Genomic DNA, 18,546 nt, shown 5'->3' with positions numbered 1-18,546 from the left:
TGTCCCCAGATGCCCTCTCCTTTGACTCAGGGAGTCTAGTTCTAGAAACCAGAGGCAATGACTAGAGATGTGCACAGCGTCCATGTTGGGGGATGCCTTGTTTCTAAGAGCCCTGCCCGGGACACACCCCTTGTCCAACAGAGGGCATCCGGCTCCTCTGGCAGTGGGACACTGCAGACAAGACCCCTTAGTGGGCCATGAACTGAGTTAGTGGATTATGTTAGGGTCAAAACCAAAACAAACAAAACACGAACAAACCAAAAAAGGAAAATATTAGAGAGCAGCCTTCCCCGTAAGGGTGAGCATTGTTTCGTGACTTGGTCTCAGTTGTGGCTGTCTGAGGGCACTGCCAGCACGTGAAGTCCATTCCACACGGTGGGCAGTGGCAGCAAAGTATGAAGACTGATGGTGTTAAGTGGATATTTAAGGATATGGAGAGGGTATACCCAGCTGAAATTTAAAAACAGAATGCATATTATGATTCCATTTTGCAAATATAATGCACACACATGGAAAATGGTGTAGGGAATGGCTGTCTCTGGATGCCAGGATTTTTATAGTCTTTGTTTTGCTCATTTGGTTCTTTTTTTTTTTTTGGTCTACAATGAATATCTATTCCTTTTGGAATAATACGGAAAACAATGAAAGGCAGCATACTGAGGGGGAAATAAGAAAAGAATGGGAACGTGCTTTTGCCTTGACCCTTCAACCTTGTGGCCTCAGTGCACAAAGGCTGGCCCAGCTAAGCAAGCTGGGCCTCACTGGGTGCAGTGGGCCAGGAGAGGGGAGTTTGTGTCCCCACTGGACAGGTGACAGAACTGGACTCAGAGGGCCACACAGCACTGATGGATCGGCCCAGGCCTCCCAGTTCTGCACTCCTTCGGCTCCCTGGCACTGCCACTGTTTGTAGGCTCTGTCTGGGCTGCAGTGGGCCCCCAATACCTGCCCCAGTCCTTACATCCCCCTCCCAGCTGTCCTGCCACAGCAGGCAGGCTTCCTCCAGCCTTACCTGCCCACTGGGACGTCACCCAGATGAAGGAGGTGGAGAGTGTGTGACCACAGGCTGTCTTGTGCCCAGGTCTGCGTCCTATTCTCCGTGCATGCTGCCCAGTGTCCGGGAGGAGCGGGTGGCAGGCGCAGAGACTCTGAGGCCGGCAGAGGAGAGAGGTAGCTTTCCTACTTACAAAGCACCCGGGTGCCTTCACTGCAGGCTGAGTTTCAGGGGCAGTCGGAGCTGGGCTGGAACCCCGGCTGCAGCACTCTCCCGTGGAGTGACTTCGGAGGTATTTTCATTTCTCTAAGTTTCAGTTTCTTTATTTACAAAATAGGGGTTACACGGTGACTGCCATCTGTCCCTGGCAGGGCTGAATTAGATCGTGTACCTGCAGAGCATGCCGCAAGCTGGAAGGGGCTATGCAGACGTGACGTGCTGCTTTGGGGAAAGAGGGTGCTGTGGCAGAGTGGTGCAAAGGGGCCTGTCTTTAGGTTTGGGAAACCTGTGGCGGTGACGCTGCTGATGCTGCGCTCACATCCCCTTGGCTCACCTGATTCACCTGCAGCTGGGGAGCTGGTCTCCAGCCAGCATCCCTTGAGACCCCCTGCCTGAGGGCGTGTCTGGCACCACGGGAGGTTCCTGTCCCAAAAACTGGCACAAGGGGCAGTGTGGCAGCACTAATGCCAGGCAATTCTCTACCTGCACTGACAGACTCAGGTCAGGTGGGAGGTTGTTTTCCAGCGAGGTGGAGCCTGGTCACCCATAGCAGGGGCCACTCCTCAAAGCCCCTTCAGTGGCTTTTCTCCTTCCACGCTCCCGTTCCCTATGTCCTCAACTCATGCTTCTTGGAATCACCTCCAAAACAAACGACTTGCCTCCAAGTCCTTGTCCACTTCTGGGGAACCCAAACTCTGCTGAGGTTCTGCATTGCCTGTGTCACTTTGAGCGGGTTGCCTTGACCTCCTGGACTTGAGTTTCTACAACTGTAAAATGCAGGCAATACCTACGTCATCGAGTCGTTAAGAGATAAAGCACGTGGAAACTCAGACTGAGGCAAAGCCAGCATTCAAACTGTGTAGGAGCAGCAGAAGCTCAGGAAGTGGAGGAAGGAGCCTGAGCCGCCTGTGTCCACAGGGCACAGAGCGCTGCTGACAAGTGAGACCTGGCACAGTGAGGCCGTGTTGCAATCAAAGAGGACAAGGAAGACGGCAGGATGCAGGTTTCCAAAGACAGTGATCTGAGTCTCACAGGACTAAAGAGACCCTTAGTAAAGTTAAAGAGGCCCAGAAGATTTCTGCCAAAATCTTACAATTGGCCAGACAAATTGCCAGATACCCAGTCAACACTGGATGAAGTCTTTATTGGGTCTAGGAATCAGCGCACAGCTGCCATTAAAACTCACGTTTTGGGCTTCCCTGGTGGCGCACTGGTTGAGAGTCTGCCTGCCGATGCAGGGGACACGGGTTCGTGCCCCGGTCCGGGGAGATCCCATATGCTGCGGAGCGGCTAGGCCCGTGAGCCATGGCCGTTGAGCCTGCGCGTGCGGAGCCTGTGCTCCGCAACGGGAGAGGCCACAACAGTGAGAGGCCCGCGTACCGCAAAAAAAAATACCTCATGTTTTGTTAAATGTGCAATATACTCTTTCCCATAAGTTTTAATTTTCCAAGATGAAGTGCCCAGCATGCCTTTTGGAAGTTATTTCCTCTGAAGTATTGATCTCTGTTTTAAGTTACCCATTCCTGTTATCCTCCGTCCTAGCTGACCATGTGGAATTCCCCCTTTCACCTCTGTGTTCCTCATTGGAAGTGATCTCCATGTGGGCAGGGACCACAACGTGTCCTGGTCACTGTGAAGGTACAGCGCTGGGCATAGAGCAGAGATGGATGGATGGACAGATGGAAGGATGGATGGATGGAAGGGTGGGTGGATGGACGAGGAGTCCACACAAAATAAGCCTTTATTGGGAGTGGGTTGCGGGTGTCACAAGTACAGGCCCTGGATGGTGTGCACAGAGCGCCTCCAGCTGTCCTTCCAGCGCTGAGCCTCCTTCACCTGCAGTGTGTTGTCGTCCTGGATCTTCTTCCACTCCTCTTCAAATGACGCTAAATATTTCTAGGAGCAAACAGCAGGAGGAAGCCACGTGAGGAAGGGCTTCTGGGCTCTGTGCCCTAGAGGAACACTGTAACCTGCTGGCAGTTAGCTTTGAACCCACTCCAGGCACCGGCAAGGGTTCCACAAGTCATTTCTCATTTACTTTGCCCAATAACCCATCAGCCAGGCCCGGTTGTTTCCCACATTTTACAGATTGGGAAACTGAGGCTCACAACCTTGCCTGGGGTTATTTAGCTAGAAAGAGGCTGAGCAGGGACTAGGACCTGCTCTACCTGATTCTGCACTCAGCCCTCCTTCCTAATCACCATCCCACACTGTAGCCTCCTTGAAGCTCAGGGGTCCTGGCTTCCTCCAGAGGCTGAGCCCACTAGGCCTGAGCCCTCACTGAACTTGGCAGCAGAGTTGTCCCCTCTGCCTGGGTCTTAGCACGGTGGCCTGGGAACTGAGGGCTCTCCAAATACTGGGGTCAGCATATCTCAGGATGAGGTTTCTCTCTGGGGCACCAGGAACAAAGGTCCACACATCTTCAGAGCCGAGAGGTCCCGCAGGAGGCCTCTGGGTGCAGCCTCCTCTTATGGCAGGCCCCATGGGGTCTAACAGGCACTGGGTTCAAATCCTGGCTCTGCTACTCTGCAGTGCCATAGAGGGGACACACTTCTTTAAGTCTTAGTGTCCTCAGCAGCAACATGGGGACAATTCTACCTTCCTCATGGGCTTGTTACAAGGATCCAACGAGAAGGCTCACGTCCAGAACAGAAACTGCAGCAGGTGCTCAGGAACTGTCCCTTATTCCACCCATTGTCACCCGCTGCTCCCACGGCCTCCATGCCTCTGACTACTCTGTCCCCTCACTCTGTCTCAACTGTTCCTCGGAAAGTCTTCCTTCACCACCCCCCCACCCAAGTCTGGGTGCGGTGTCTCTCGGCTGGGCTCCTGCAGCACTGGGGCTCGCACCATCAGACCCGAACTATCATTGGGACTGGACACAACCTGTGGCTCACCTGCTGGTGCTTAAGAACATTGGCTGTTCCCAGTGCTGACACTGTGCCCTGGGGCACCCTGACGTGTGTCATCTGCTCCATGGACCAAGTGACAGGGCACCTGGTGATAGCAAGCTCCCTCCTTCCCAAGGCAGACACACCGAGCTGCCCTGCGTTCCCTGGGGTGCACCCGCTCCACCCTGTCTCTCCACTCACCAAATAGATAGCATCTCGAGCTTCCACGGATGCCAGGTGGCCCAGGGTCGTTTTGGTGGTAGTGATTGATGGTGTTTTCTGGAGGAGAATCTTGTGTTGGATGGTGACTTTGGTGGGTTTGATTCCCGGCCACTTCCTACAAACAAACATGCATGAAAAGTCCTGCAGGCTTATCTTCATCATTCACAGTGCACCCTTCATCCGTGGTGAAAAAGGTTAGCATTTCTTTAAAAAAAAAATTATCATGCTTTAAACGCCTTAATTAAAAGAAAAACCCTGATAATAAACAAATGGGACCTAATGAAACTTAAAAGCTTTTGCACAGCAAAGGAAACCATAAACAAGATGAAAAGCCAACCCTCAGAATGGGAGAAAATATTTGCAAACGAAGCAACTGACAAAGGACTAATCTCCAGAATTTACAAGCAACTCATGCAGCTCAATATCAAAAAAAAAAACAAACAACCCAATCCAAAAATGGGCAGAAGACCTAAATAGACATTTCTCCAAAGAAGATATGCAGATTGCCAACAAACACATGAAAGGATGCTCAACATCACTAAACATTAGAGAAATGCAAATCAAAACTACAATGAGGTATCACCTCACACCGGGCAGAATGGCCATCATCAAAAAGTCTACAAACAATAAATGCTGGAGAGGGTGTGGAGAAAAGGGAACCCTCTTGCACTGTTGGTAGGAATGTAAATTGACATAGCCACTATGGAGAACAGTATGGAGGTTCCTTAAATAACTAAAAATAGAAGTACCATATGACCCAGCAATGCCACTACTGGGCATATACCCTGAGAAAACCATAATTCAAAAAGAGACATGTACCACAATGTTCACTGCAGCTCTATTTACAATAGCCAGGACATGGAAGCAACCTAAGTGTCCATGACAGATGAATGGATAAAGAAGATGTGGCACATATATATAATGGAATATTACTCAGCCATAAAAAGAAACAAAATTGAGTTATTTGTAGTGAGGTGGATGGATCTAGAGTCTGTCATACAGAGTGAAGTAAGTCAGAAAGAGAAAAACAAATACTGTATGTTAACACATATATATGGAATCTAAAAAAAAAAAAAAGGTTCTAAAGAACCTAGGGGCAGGACAGGAATAAAGACGCAGACGTAGAGAATGGAAGTGAGAGAGTGGCATGGACATATGTACACTACCAAATGTAAAATAGATAGCTAGTGGGAAGCAGCCGCATAGCACAGGTAGATCAGCTCGGTGATTTGTGACCCCCTAGAGGGGTGGGATAGGGAGGGTGGGAGGGAGATGTTAAGAGGGAGGGGATATGGTGATATATGTATACGTATAGCTGATTCACTTTGTTATAAAGCAGAAACTAAAACACCATTGTAAAGCAATTATACTCCAATAAAGATGTTAAAAAAAAAAGAAAAAGAAAAAAGAAAAACCCTACTGAGCATTTAACATTAAGCTTCGTCAAGTTCTTTTTTGCATTTTCATACAGTTTAAATCCATGTGTATACACAGTTGGGTTCTGCATGGGGAAGGGGAATCCCACACCTCTAGGTGTTTCCCTTTTCTGGGTCTCAGTTTCCTCATCAATTGGCCAGCGAGGTGGCAGTCATCAGTTCCTGGCCTGCTTTTCCTATTCTGCTATAAAACCACTGCTGACAACTTAGCTGGGCAAATCGCTGCCTTATTTCTTCTTCCAGAGTAACATTCTTGGGTCACAGGGGACAAGCACTTTGGTAGCTCTTGTCATACATGACGGACAGTTGTAGTGGATCACAGTGCCACCAGCAGTCTGAGAATGTGCCCCACACTGGGACAGGCCTCCATTTCTTTGGGGACCCCTTTGTGGGTCCTCATCACATGAACTAATAGCTGTTGAGCTCTTAGTATGTGCCGGGGCACTCCAAGTACAATCTCATTGAACTTTCTCTTCATAATATCAGGTAAGGTAGGCTGCCATGCCCATTTCACAGATGAGGAAACAGGCTTAGGACACAATCCCTTCCCAAGATTACCAGGTTTGTTTGACGTCAGAGCTCGTGGCCCTAACCATTCCACTGCACCACCCCCAGCAAATACAGCCATTTGTGGTATTACTCCCTGCTCTCGGCTCTCACCTGCTCCCCCGTTCAATCAGAGGCTTCTCACTCTCTTCCTTCAGGGAGAGCCCGGTGAGTTTCCTCCGTATTAGGATTGATGTTTTCTGTTTCGGGGGCTCCATCTCTGGCAGGCAAGAGACAGGTTACTGACGGCGGCCTCACCCACAGCCTGAGATCAAGGGGAGCCCCGACCTTACATTTAGAGAAATGAGGGCTCGCTCCCCTCTTCCCCACTTGGAGTCTCTGGCAGGAGGCAGAGGCCCCTCCCAAACAGAAGCCAAATTCACCATATTCATAGGTGGGGAACAAGGAGATGGCAGGGGGGTCAAAGCTGGAGGATGCGAGTTATGGTTTGGGCATGGTTCCCAGCTCCAAAGCCCTCAGAATGATGCTCTGACTTTCTTGCAGCTTCCGTGAGCCCCTGAATATGCTTTGTAGAGCCTTCTTTGGCTTATACTAGCTCAAATGGGTCCTGAACTAAGAATTTCTCCTGGAATGCATACATTCAAGGTTGTCCCTCTCATGTCCGGCTCACTGACCTGCCCTTTGACGTGAAGAGAAAGGGGCTCCGTCCACGTGGTGAGCAGCCCTCTGCACCCTGGTCTGCGTGGATGGCAGGGCCAGGCTGCTTGGCTCAGAAGCCTGACTTACAGAGCAGGAGAGGCTCCTGCAGACCTGGTGCAGGGGGTCTCCCTGGCCTGGCGGGTCCCTCCAAGTTACCGAGGCCGCCTCCCTGCCGGCTCCTCTCGCCTGTTCTCCCTCAAGTCTGAACCCCAGGGTCTCTGCAGGCTCTGCTCTCCCAAACCAGGCTCACATTTGCCAAAGAGACCCCCAACACTGGAAAGTGACCAACGCCTCGAAATTCATATACATTTTGACCTAGAAAGTCCACTTCTAGGAATCTGTTGCCCTGAAACAGAGAAATATGGATGCAGATGTTCCCTTCAGCACGATTACAGGAGTGAAAAGCTGGACGTGGCCCGATGTGCACCAGCACGGAACTAATCAGTAACATACGATGAACAGCAACTGAAAGTGCTCAAGGAGGTGGTGACTGGCTTGCCCAGCATCAGCCCAAAGGGAAATTAGCTTACAAAAGAGCACACACTTGTGATCCATCCTCCCATCCCCCCACTGATATACACACAGGCCTGTGCCCGAAGGGAAATAAGGAGAAGGAGGACAGCCAGTGTTAAGGGCACTTATTTCTGGGTAGAATGACCATGTTCTTCTCTTTCTTTGTAACTCATATTGAATTTCTCATTTTACTGTAAGAAATATTCATTGTCTGTCTAATGAAAACTTAAAAACATAAAAATAATATATTTATTTACTTAATAGATTAGTGATAAATGGATAATATTTAATATATGATTTGAATATTTGTGTAGTTATAAAAGTAATTGGTGCACATTATAAAAAATTTAAACATCACCTAACGGGGAAAAAGAAAAGATTTTAGAAATCTCTCACAGCCCCACTTACCAGAGATGGTCATCAACAGTCTGGTACCTGTCTCTCAGGCTCCGTTGCTCTCATTCTCTGTCTCTGTCTGTCTCCCCCACAGACTCATTTACATATATGCAGGGTGCATGTTTATATCACATATGTGTTTTTTTAATAGTATCATAGGTAAGTATAAATGGTCACCTTGCTTTTTCCTGTGACAGTATTCCTTCAGGACTTTCTGGGTGGCACACAGAGACCTACCACACCCACTTGAACAGCTGCACAGTACTCCCTCCTACATCTGGACCATAATTTATTTACCCAATCCTCTATATGTAGATATTAACATTGTTTCCAATTCTTTGCAATTTCAAGCAGTGTTGTGAAGAATATGCTTGAAAATATATCTTTGAAAAAGGATGCACGTATTTCTTTTGGATAAATTCCCGGGGTTAGAACGGCTAGGCCAAAGGCACACACGCTCAGGACTTTGAAGGCCCCGACAGAGTGTTCTCCAAGAGAGTGGGGTGGACATACAATTCTCTGAGAGGCTCTGTGGTGCTCAGGCTTCCTGACAGCCTCACCAGTGCTGGCTGTCACTGAACTTAAAAGCCTTGCCAGGCTATTGGCGAGAAATGATATCTTAATAATGTTTATATTCACATTTTTCATCATTGGTGAAGTCAAGCATTTTTTTTTTTTTTTTTTTTTTGCGGTATGCGGGCCTCTCACTGTTGTGGCCTCTCCCGTTGCGGAGCACAGGCTCCGGATGCGCAGGCCCAGCGGCCATGGCTCACGGGCCCAGCCGCTCCGCGGCATATGGGATCCTCCCAGACCGGGGCACGAACCCGTATCCCCTGCATCGGCAGGTGGACTCTTAACCACTGCGCCACCAGGGAGGCCCCAAGCATCTTTTAAATTTATTGGCCTTTTGAATTGCATGTTTGTTCTCTATCTCTTTTTACAAATTTGGCCTGTTAGAGTTCTTTATACCACAAGGATATTAGGCCATTCTCTGACCTATTAGTTATTAGGAATATTTTTGCAGTTTGTGGTTCGTCTTTCCATATTTTGACATTTTTCCTTGTTTTTGTTTTGGCCCCAGAGAAGTGCCAGCCATTCCTTTATGGCTTCTGGCTCTCATACTTAGGAAAGCTGTCCCTACCCCAAGATTATGAAAATATTTAGCACTAGGATTTCATTTTTTATATATCATCTTTGATTCATTTGGGATTTGCTTTTTTAGTTTAAAAAAAGAGAGTTTTAATTAAAACAGACAAAAATTCATCAGTCCCCTCCATAGAGAATGTATTTTCCTTCTGGGGGAGTTGGGGGAAAGCGGACGGCCCACCCCACCCACCCCAGGCCCATCACCCTGTGTCACACACCCTGGGGCCAGGGCACAAGGCCGGTGGCGCACATACTTGCAACCTGGACATCGTCAATGGTGACCACCTCATCCAACTGCAGCAGCAACTTCTCAGTGAAGGCGGCCAAGCTGGCTATAAAAATCCGGCTGTACTTCCGGGTGAACTCCTGGAGGAAACATGGGGAGCACAGTGCTGCAGGGAGAGGAACTTGTCTCCAAAGACAGGCTGAGGGAGGATTTGGGGAGCAGCATGTGAGACAAGACCAGGGCCACACGTCAACTGTGTCCAAGTTAACAGGCATCTGCTCTTCCCCAGGAGGCCTCTCCCTAGAGGGGACTTGGTTTGAAGATAGGCAATGATTCTGAAATAGCCAAGGGACAGACAGACAATTTACTAAAGAGGAAATAACACTTGACATGGATCTTGGAAAAGAAGTTCTCATTAGTAACTAAGTTAGAAATTTAAAAATGCAAGTTACAACGGCCAATAAAGACCATCTCCACCTATGACACCCGCCTGCTTTCATACCCTGCTTTGGCCAGGGTGTCAGCAAAGGGCCGTGCTCAGTGCTGTCGCTGGGCTGTCAGTGGGGATGACCTCCGGAGGGCAGTGCAGCCCTCAGCATCTAGACACGGAGTGGAAGGCACTACTGACCTCCAGCTGCTCCCTGGTCACCGCAATCAAGGTGTCCAAATCTTCCTGCCTTTTCTCTTCCACCTGACACAGAGACTCCATTTCTTGGAGATGTGTGGGGTGTCCGAGATTTGGGTGGAGCTTCTGGGCATTTTCATCCTTCAGAAAATCCAGAAATCAGTAGGTTTTTTGACCTGGTCTTGAGGTCAGGAGCAAAAAGTCACTGGCCTATGTCCTCTGCCAATTATGGCCACGGCCAGACTGATGTGTGCACTGACCTGGGTGTGTGAAGGGCTGAGGACTGGCAGAGGAGGGAAGACAGGGGCATGGCTGGAGCTGACTCCAAGGGTTAAGAAGTGGGAGAGCTGAGCATCTGCCCCAGAACAGTCAGGGTTTCAGTCCAATAAAATCAACAGCATCCACGTCCCATGGCTCGAAGGACCATGTGGACAATTATTGTTGATCTCAATGGCCATAGCCCCGTAGAACCAGCTGACCTACTGGTTAAATCCAACAAGGAGCGTGCTGAAGGCCTTCTATGAAGGAGCTGTTGGCTCAGCTCTCGTCTCTCCAGTGCCTAGTGTCCCTCACCCCCATCCAACCATCCCAAGCCTGGCCCACGTCCTTCCCTGGGACTCAGTTCTGCCGGTGCCCCACTTCCATTTCTGAACTCCCAGGGCCTCTGGTCCTGGAGAGGAGGGGCTGGTCCGGGGGGCCCCACCTTCCTTCTCTCCAGCTGTTCCTGATAATTCGAGAACTGTCCCCGGATCTCTTTGGTAGAGGTGCAATATTTTTTCCAGTGGTGCTCCTTGAAATTTTCCATCACCAGCCAACACACCTGGGGCAATAGCTCCTCAAATCTCTTCATCTGGGCCCGTAATTCTGTAGGAATTGGGGGTGGGGGACCAGGGAAGAGCACAGAGCAGAGCTAAGTTGCTGTGGCAATCTCTCCAACAAAGGCTCAAAGCAGCTTCCCAAAGAGAAAGGCTTGGTCTACAACGTGTTAATAGTTATTCCATCAAAAGGGGTCCTGTGGTCAAACCAGCATTAAAAGTACTAGACTAAACAAGTTCAAAGGACTTCTTTTCTACTCTCTGTAGGACCTTCCAGTGCTTTTAAAAGGCACTGCATCTTTCTGCAGTTGTGTCTTATCCATTATCTCTTCAAATATTGCCTTGACCCTAGTCTCCTCTCCCTCTAGACCTCTAAATATCTGCGTGCCAGACCTACTCTTTCTTCCATCTCTCTTCACCTCTCTCCCATATTTCCATTCCTTTGTTTTTCTGTGCTGCATTTTGGTTATTTTCTTTGGTATTAAAGCCATTCATAATTTTAAAATTTCAATGATTTATTTTTCCAATATAGAAGTTTGATTTGGTTCTCTTTCATATTTACCTGGTCATTTTAATAGTCTTTTGCTCCTTACTCATGCTTTCAATTTCCTCTTTTATTTAACTCTAAATAAATACACTATTTTATATTCTGTGTCTGATACATTCAATATCTGAAGTCTTTACTGGTCTCATTCTGCTGCCTCATGCTCAAGGTGCCTTTTTGTGTGTGTGTGTGTGTGTGTGTGTGTGTGTGTGTGTGTGTGTGTGTGTGTGTGTGTGTGTGTTTTACGGTGAACTCTTATTCTGGGCATTTTATTTGTGGGAATCCCTGGAGGCCTGAACTGAAGGTGGGCTTTTCTGGAGAGAATCTGTAGTATCTCTACTAAACAAGCATCTGGGCATGACTAACTCAAAATCATTTTAAGCTAAGGTATCAGCTAGAGGTCTTATGGATGATCTACAAACACAAAGTTGAATTTAGGTTTATCTAAGTGTGACTTCAGGTTTAAACACCACATAAGAGCTGGCTTATAGTTATGGATTCTCACTGGAGTTTTTCTTCTTCTTTATCCAGTGCCACGGTTTATAACAAGACAGTTTCCTTCTAGTCACTGGGGGAGGAGGGGATGTGGTTTCTGTCTCATTCTCCTTACTAGGCAGATGGAGCCCTGTGGAGACCCTGTTTTCTGTGGCTTGTGCCCTTTCAGACTGCCCACCTTGGGTCGTCTGGTGCTTGGTCTCTGTTCTCAGTGTCCTGGAGGCCATGAAAACAGAGGCTCAAGTGGACCTGGGAGTCAGCAAAGCCCTCATGGCAATAGCCAGAGTCACTGCTCAATTTATCTCTGATTTCCTATTCTCACTTAATCTTGAAGCCCTGTATGTTTCTTACTTTATAGCTAGCTCATCCATGCATTTAAAAGTTTACCGCCAAAGTGTTATATCCAGGATTTTTACATGTTTTCAGTGGGAGAGTTGGTCAGGATACTGGACTCCCTGAAGGAAATGGAAGTCCTCATTTAATGTGAACTGTCAATCTGCCCGAGAGGGACATAATCTGCAGCATTTCTCAAACCCATTTGACCAGGGAACCTTTCTTTTGAGGCAGATCCCATAGGATGGGATCCCACAGAGTTCACATGGGGAAACTCTGAGCTAGAGAAACAAAATGCTGCCCGTAGTTTCAATTCCAGTCATTCTACAGCTACAGTAATGAGAGCCACTGCTGATGATTTCCCCTGCATATGGCAGGGCTATGAGGGGCTTAATCCTCAAAAAGCCTTGCATGGTGGGTATTATCCTTATCTCCATTTACAGGCAAGAGAAGGTGACTTGGTCAAGGTCATATGGCTGGGGGATGGCAGTGCTGGGTCTTGACCCCAGGTCTGGCCGTCCCCTAAACCTCTCCCTCTTCTACCCGTGCTGTCCCTCAACCAACACAGAAGGCCTGTGATGGGCCCTCACGTTCCCTGCCTTACTAGCAGAAATAATCAGGACTTATGACTGCATAAAACACACACAGCTGTGGACATGGAGAAATAGGAATGGGGGCGGGACCTATGGGTGTGTTTTCACAGCTCCTTTTAGGTTGTTATAATAAACATAAATGGCAAGATGTATCCTGCCTGCCTCTTTTCATGTCCCTATTCTCTAGGAGGCTATGTCTATCAAGTTCATCGTAGCCCAAACCCAGCACAGGCCAGCCATACAGTAGGCACTGTGGAAGGATTTTTCAAATGATTAAACACAGAGGCACCATATGACCCAGTAATTTTCCTCCTAGTTATAAACCCAAGAGAAATGAAATCACACATCCACACACAATATGCACGTGAACGTCTGCAGCAGCATCATCCATAATTGCCAAAAGGTGGAAACAACCAAATGTCCATCACCGAATGAATAAACAATACTGCATGACCCCATTCATGTGAAAGCCCAGATAGGAAAATCTATAGAGACAGAGAGTAGATTAGCGGTTGTTTATGGCTGGGGACATGATGGAGGGACAGTGGGTTCTAAAATTCACAGTGGTGATGGTTGCACAACTCTATGACTATGTTAAAAGCCACTAAATGGGTGTAAAGTGTACAATTCAATGTATTTTAATATATTAAAATTAAATAAAATTAAATGTATTAAAATTAAATTCATTAAGTGAACATTTCAATAAAGCTGTAAAAAATATCTATTCAATGAGTGAAACATTTTTAGTGATACAAATCACCATATTTCTCGAGAAAAGTGAATTTGTTTTGGCATTGTTGTTTCTCCCCAGTTAAATCTGATCAAGATTTTTACCTAATTCTAAGATGTCAGCTTTTCACAGGGAGGCTCCTTTGCCTCCCCAGTGACCTCCAGGTCAGGAAGGCATCATTCAGGCCGTGAGAGGCTCTGTGCTCCCCACCCCACCGGCCTGAAGCCCATCTGCTGGCCACACCCACCTATGAGGCAGGAGTTGTGGTACTTATCAGCCTGGCTGTGGTACCCCAGGATCTTCCTGCAGATGTTCTCTGCGCACTGGTCAAAGGTTTCGTACATGCAGTCGGGCCTGGTGACTGAGTGCTTCTTTTTGCGGTAAAACTCCTGCAGGAAAGGGTTGAAAGTGTGGGTGCCAGGCCCCTCCCAAGGGGGCTCTGGCCCAGCACCTTGGCATCCTCCATCGTGCTCGCCTCACCCCCTGGCCTTCTCTACTGCTGTCCTCTCTGCCAGGGTTGCTCCTCCTCCCTGTCTGTCCTTGTCACCACTGTCAGTATCCCAGGGCTGTGTGAGGCATGAACGAGCCAATGGTATAATTCTATGTATCCTTCAAGACTAAAATGGGTCTTCCACCCACCAGGCCGAGAGCTTTCTCTGAAGCGCCAAGCTGGGCCACTAATACGGATGACCCAGAGCTCTTCTCTAAAGATTCACAGCCCAGGGGGAGGCAGACAGGAAGCACAGAGACACCCCTGTGTGGGGTGCACTGGACCAGGGCCCTGGGTCGCTCCTACTAGAGGCCCCCTGCTCCCACGGCCCCACCCATCCCTCTGTGGTGCCACCGTGTCTGTCATCCTCTGCTGGGTGCTGGCCTCTCAGGGACAGAGACGGGGCTTGTTCCTCTTGGCACACCCGGTATCTGACACACAGTAGTCAGGAAATGGTTGGTGGCTGAATAAATGGGTAAATGAATGGATGAGCTTTAATTTCTAGGATGGAAGACAGCACATAAGGTGACAGAAGCTGGGTCGTGTGGTCATGCGGGCTGCAGTCCCCTTTGTTCAGTTTCACCCAAAGGCCATTATCAGCAGAAGGCAGGAGGCAGAGCCCACTGGGGACGTGTGACCAGCGGATGGCAGAGGGGCAGGTAGAGCCCTCACCTCCACCACGGTCAGCAGGTGCTCGTTGCTCTGCCACAGGAGGCTCAGGATGATGCCTTTAAAATCCCTGCAACACACAGGAGACAGATCCCTGAGAGGCCTTGCCTAATCACACTAAATGGTGTGGACAAAACCAAAGGGGCTGAACATTCTGAGTACTCAGCAACCCGGCCAGAACTGGAGTTGGACAGCTCAGGATGCCCAAGCACGTCCCCACCTAATATTTCTGTTCATCTAGTTTAATGCCTCTTGCATGTGACAAGCTGAGCCTGGCAGCTTCCAAGTGTCTCTGTTCTCTTTTGTCCTCATCACTTCTTGTAATTACTCATTCCTGCCCCAGGGCCATTGCTCACACTGATTCCTCTCCAGGGAACACTAACTTTCCTCTTGGTCACGTTTGTTCCTGCTCTTCCTTAGATCCTGGCTCAGTGGTGATTCCTGACTGCCTTGTTCCAATGCTCTTCGTGGCCCTCAGCTTTACAGCACTCCCCACAGGGGGACTGGGGACTGATCTGCGTGACTGGTCATTAGCCCCATCTCTCCCAGCACCTGGTAAAGTCCACCAGGACACACACTGTGCATCTGTTTTTGTTCACCATGGAATCCCCTGTCCCATCGCAGTGCCTGCACCTAGCAGTGCCTCAGTCTTGGTTGAGGGAAGAAAGAATGATTTCTTATAAATATTAGTCGAATGAGCAAGACTGCCTGTAGGACCAAACATCCTCTTTCTGGTACCCCTGGCCTTTGGGTTGACTGTGCGCACACAGGGTCTTTACTGAACAAACCTGCACAGATCCAGTGAATATTCCTGTCGGTTAGGTCAACTGTCTCAACAGTAAGACTGAAATAAGGGACAGATGTGTTAGAACTGCATGGACCTATAGGACAACTATTTTTTCACAATTTCTATAAAGTGATGCAGTGACTGCTTTACACACACATCAGTTTTGGCATTTTCTAAAATACATGTATATAAGTCATGTGATCTTTCATTTAAAAATTCATCATAATTAAAGAAAATTAGAAATAAACTGAAAAGCAAGAAGAAAAAATAAATGCTAACATTTTACTGTATTTCCTTCTGCTGATTTTTGTTGTTGTTGTTGTTGCGGTATGTGGGCCTCTCACTGTTGTGGCCTCTCCCGCTGCGGAGCACAGGCTCCGGACGTGCAGGCTCAGCAGCCATGGCTCACGGACCCAGCCGCTCCTCGGCATGTGGGATCATCCCGGACCGGGGCACGAACCCGTGTCCCCTGCATTGGCAGGTGGACTCTCAACCACTGCGCCATGAGGGAAGCCCCCTTCTGCTGATTTTTAAATTGGTTTGGAACTAGGTTCATGTGCATTTTACATTCTGCACACTTAAAAGTGTTCCCCCTACATTATGATATCATTTTAAATGGCTGTGTGACACCATCGAGTATGTATGCACCATGGTTTACAATCCCCTATTTTTGGACCTTTAGGGTTTTTTTCCATTTTTAACTGGGATAAAAAGTATTGCTTGGTATATCATGTGAGTGTTTTCTTCTTGATAGATGGTTTCCTTGGTAGAGGGACCCATGGACATGCACAAAAGGCATAAACTTATGGCCTTCACTATACCTTTCCTGACTGCTTTCTGGAAAAGTAATTTGCTGTCTGTTGACCTTGACAAAAACTCTCCCCTCGAGCCAACGTTAGGCTCCTCTGCACGCTTTCACTATACTTTCCCAAATACTTTTCCACTGTGTGATTCATGACCCTGGCGTGATTTTACTAAGGATAATTTGGAACGACATTGGCTTCTTGGGGAAACAAGGTCTCCCCAAACTGGAGGGGAGACCCCCTCTAAGACCTCTCTCCCCCCCAACGCCTATGCTTCTTCTTCCTCCTTTTGCCGCCTTCCACCTTCCCTTCCGTTCCCTGGTTTCCTTTGATATGACCCCTTCATAGCCCTACCTCCTCTGTCCGTCTGTCCACCCTGCCAGACCTCTCCTTTCCCACTCCAGCCCTCAACCCCCTGCAGTCGCTTGAACTAAATTCAGGCGTCCTGTCCCCATCAGGGCTCTCAAGGGACAGAGGAGCTCCTGAAAGCAACTGCCTGAGGCTAAAGAGGAAAAAGGGCTAATTTGAAACAGGCTGGATGTTTCACCCGCTCATATGCACTCTAGAATTCGGAAACTCTTGTTAAGTATACTTATTTTATGGCAATATAATTATTTCTGTGAATTCAACAAAAAGCTGTCCTCCTTGTAACAGGATGTAATTGGAAACATTGATGTATAACCAAGGCTTTGACTGAAATGTCATATGGACAATGATGCATAGGATCAGATATGACCAAACAGTTTCAAGAAACTAAGGTTGACTTCATGGAGACAATGCTTCAGAGCCCTCTTGGGAAAACCCACCTGGCACCTGGCTTATGAAGTTCCCAGCCTCACAGGTGAGTAAGGAAAACCTTAAGGTACTGTGGGGACCTCAAGAAGAGAGGCTTTCACCCAAATCTATAGGTACTGCAGGTGAAATCTGACTCACCTTTTTGGCTTCAAGAGGCTTTTAAGAGTCTAATCTGAGATTCTTTTTGAAAAGTTCCAGCAATGTAAACGTAAAACGTTTAGGTGGTCAGTCACCACGCTTGCTGCATTTATGTAAATAATTACAGGCCAAAGCTAATGAGACCAGACTTGTTTTGTAAACAAGAATCAAAAAGAAGGGGGCTTCCCTGGTGGTGCAGTGGTTGAGAGTCCGCCTGCCAATGCAGGGGACAGGGGTTTGTGACCCGGACCAGGAGGATCCCACATGCTGCGGAGCGGCTGGGCCTGTGAGCCATGGCTGCTGGGCCTGCGCGTCCGGAGCCTGTGCTCCGCAGCGGAAAAAAAAAGGGCGACATAAATTTTATGTTTCAGTGGGAAACTATAGCACTCTCTCGTGATTAGTAGATTCTATCCCTATTCATTGGCTTTGAGGTTTTGTGACCTCCCTGGAAACTGGCATGGATCTTGCTGTCATGTACGTTTTGTCAGTTCTTACCAAATCTCTGTTCTTCTAGTCTCTTTCAATATCTGGCTACAACGCTCCACTGAGAGCTGAAACCTGACTCTCTAGGTCCCTGTTGGGACTCGAGGCTGTTCTGTAGCTGGCTTTTCCTCCAGGATCCAAAGAAGCCTTGCCAGCTGGAGTGGGGTGATGGGCAACTGGCATGCCAGGAGCTACTCCCGAGTGGGCCACTCTGGGTGCTTCAGGCCCAAGGTCTATAAAGCCCCTTGACTGGCTGCCCTACTACCAAGTCTCAGTAGACGGTTCAGCTGGCCCTTAAGGAACAAAAGGTGACTGAATAGAAATGAACTTATTGTTCAAAGGAAAAAAAGAATGTCTTCTTGGTGAACGTCTAAATTTGGTGGAAATATCTCTCAATAAATTTAGGTGAGTTAGGCTGAGACAAACCAACCTTGACCCTTACCCATCCCCATGCCAACCTCTCCTGCTCTGCCCCCTACTTCCTATTTCCCTTAGCTGAGTTAGATTTAGCTGCCCCCTGACAAAGATGACAGGTTAAAATGGAGTTAAAGGACATGGCATCGACACTTACTCTGCCGGAGGAGGTGGCTTGTCTCCGAGCACCCGGTACTTTCTATCTCGTCTGTTGGGCTTGGCATACTGTGTGATGCTGTGGGGCAAAGGTGGGGCAGTGCTCTGGAGGCTGGAGATAAACACAGGCAGATCTGAGCCCGCGTGAGCCCCACCCTGGCCTGCCTGTGCGGCCCCGCGCTTCGAGGTGCTCCCTCCCCATTGGCAGCCCTGGAGACAGCCGTATCACGGGGCTGAAGCCCTGACCACTAAAACTCACACAAGGCTGCCAAGAGTGGTTAAGGGACAGAGGTGCTCGAGCCCAGAAATCTGTATCCTTTTCTGTGGTGAGGACCCAAAGAAAAATAGGTTGAGCCACATGTAGGGTTGCCAAATTTTCAAATAAAAATACAAGTTAAACTTGAATTTCTTAATACAACACTGTAAATCA

At 48.3% G+C, this 18,546-nt stretch overlaps 1 protein-coding gene across 1 annotated transcript in view; it reads right to left on the bottom strand.

The window, feature by feature from the left end:
- Positions 1-2,974: 2,974 nt before the first annotated feature.
- Positions 2,975-18,546, bottom strand: part of CCDC180 (coiled-coil domain containing 180) — a 55,919-nt gene continuing 40,347 nt past the window's right edge. The window contains 9 exon segments of the mRNA XM_060101245.1: positions 2,975-3,106; positions 4,303-4,438; positions 6,420-6,525; positions 9,275-9,386; positions 9,875-10,012; positions 10,575-10,735; positions 13,629-13,770; positions 14,544-14,610; positions 18,118-18,195. Of these exon segments, the coding sequence (XP_059957228.1) occupies positions 2,975-3,106; positions 4,303-4,438; positions 6,420-6,525; positions 9,275-9,386; positions 9,875-10,012; positions 10,575-10,735; positions 13,629-13,770; positions 14,544-14,610; positions 18,118-18,195 (1,072 nt within the window).

The sequence above is a fragment of the Mesoplodon densirostris genome, chromosome 6, assembly GCF_025265405.1.
Source record: "Mesoplodon densirostris isolate mMesDen1 chromosome 6, mMesDen1 primary haplotype, whole genome shotgun sequence".
In the NCBI taxonomy this organism is placed as follows: Eukaryota; Metazoa; Chordata; class Mammalia; order Artiodactyla; family Ziphiidae; genus Mesoplodon; species Mesoplodon densirostris.
Note: the sequence above shows the minus strand (reverse complement) of the source record. Positions and strands in the feature narration are given on the sequence as shown.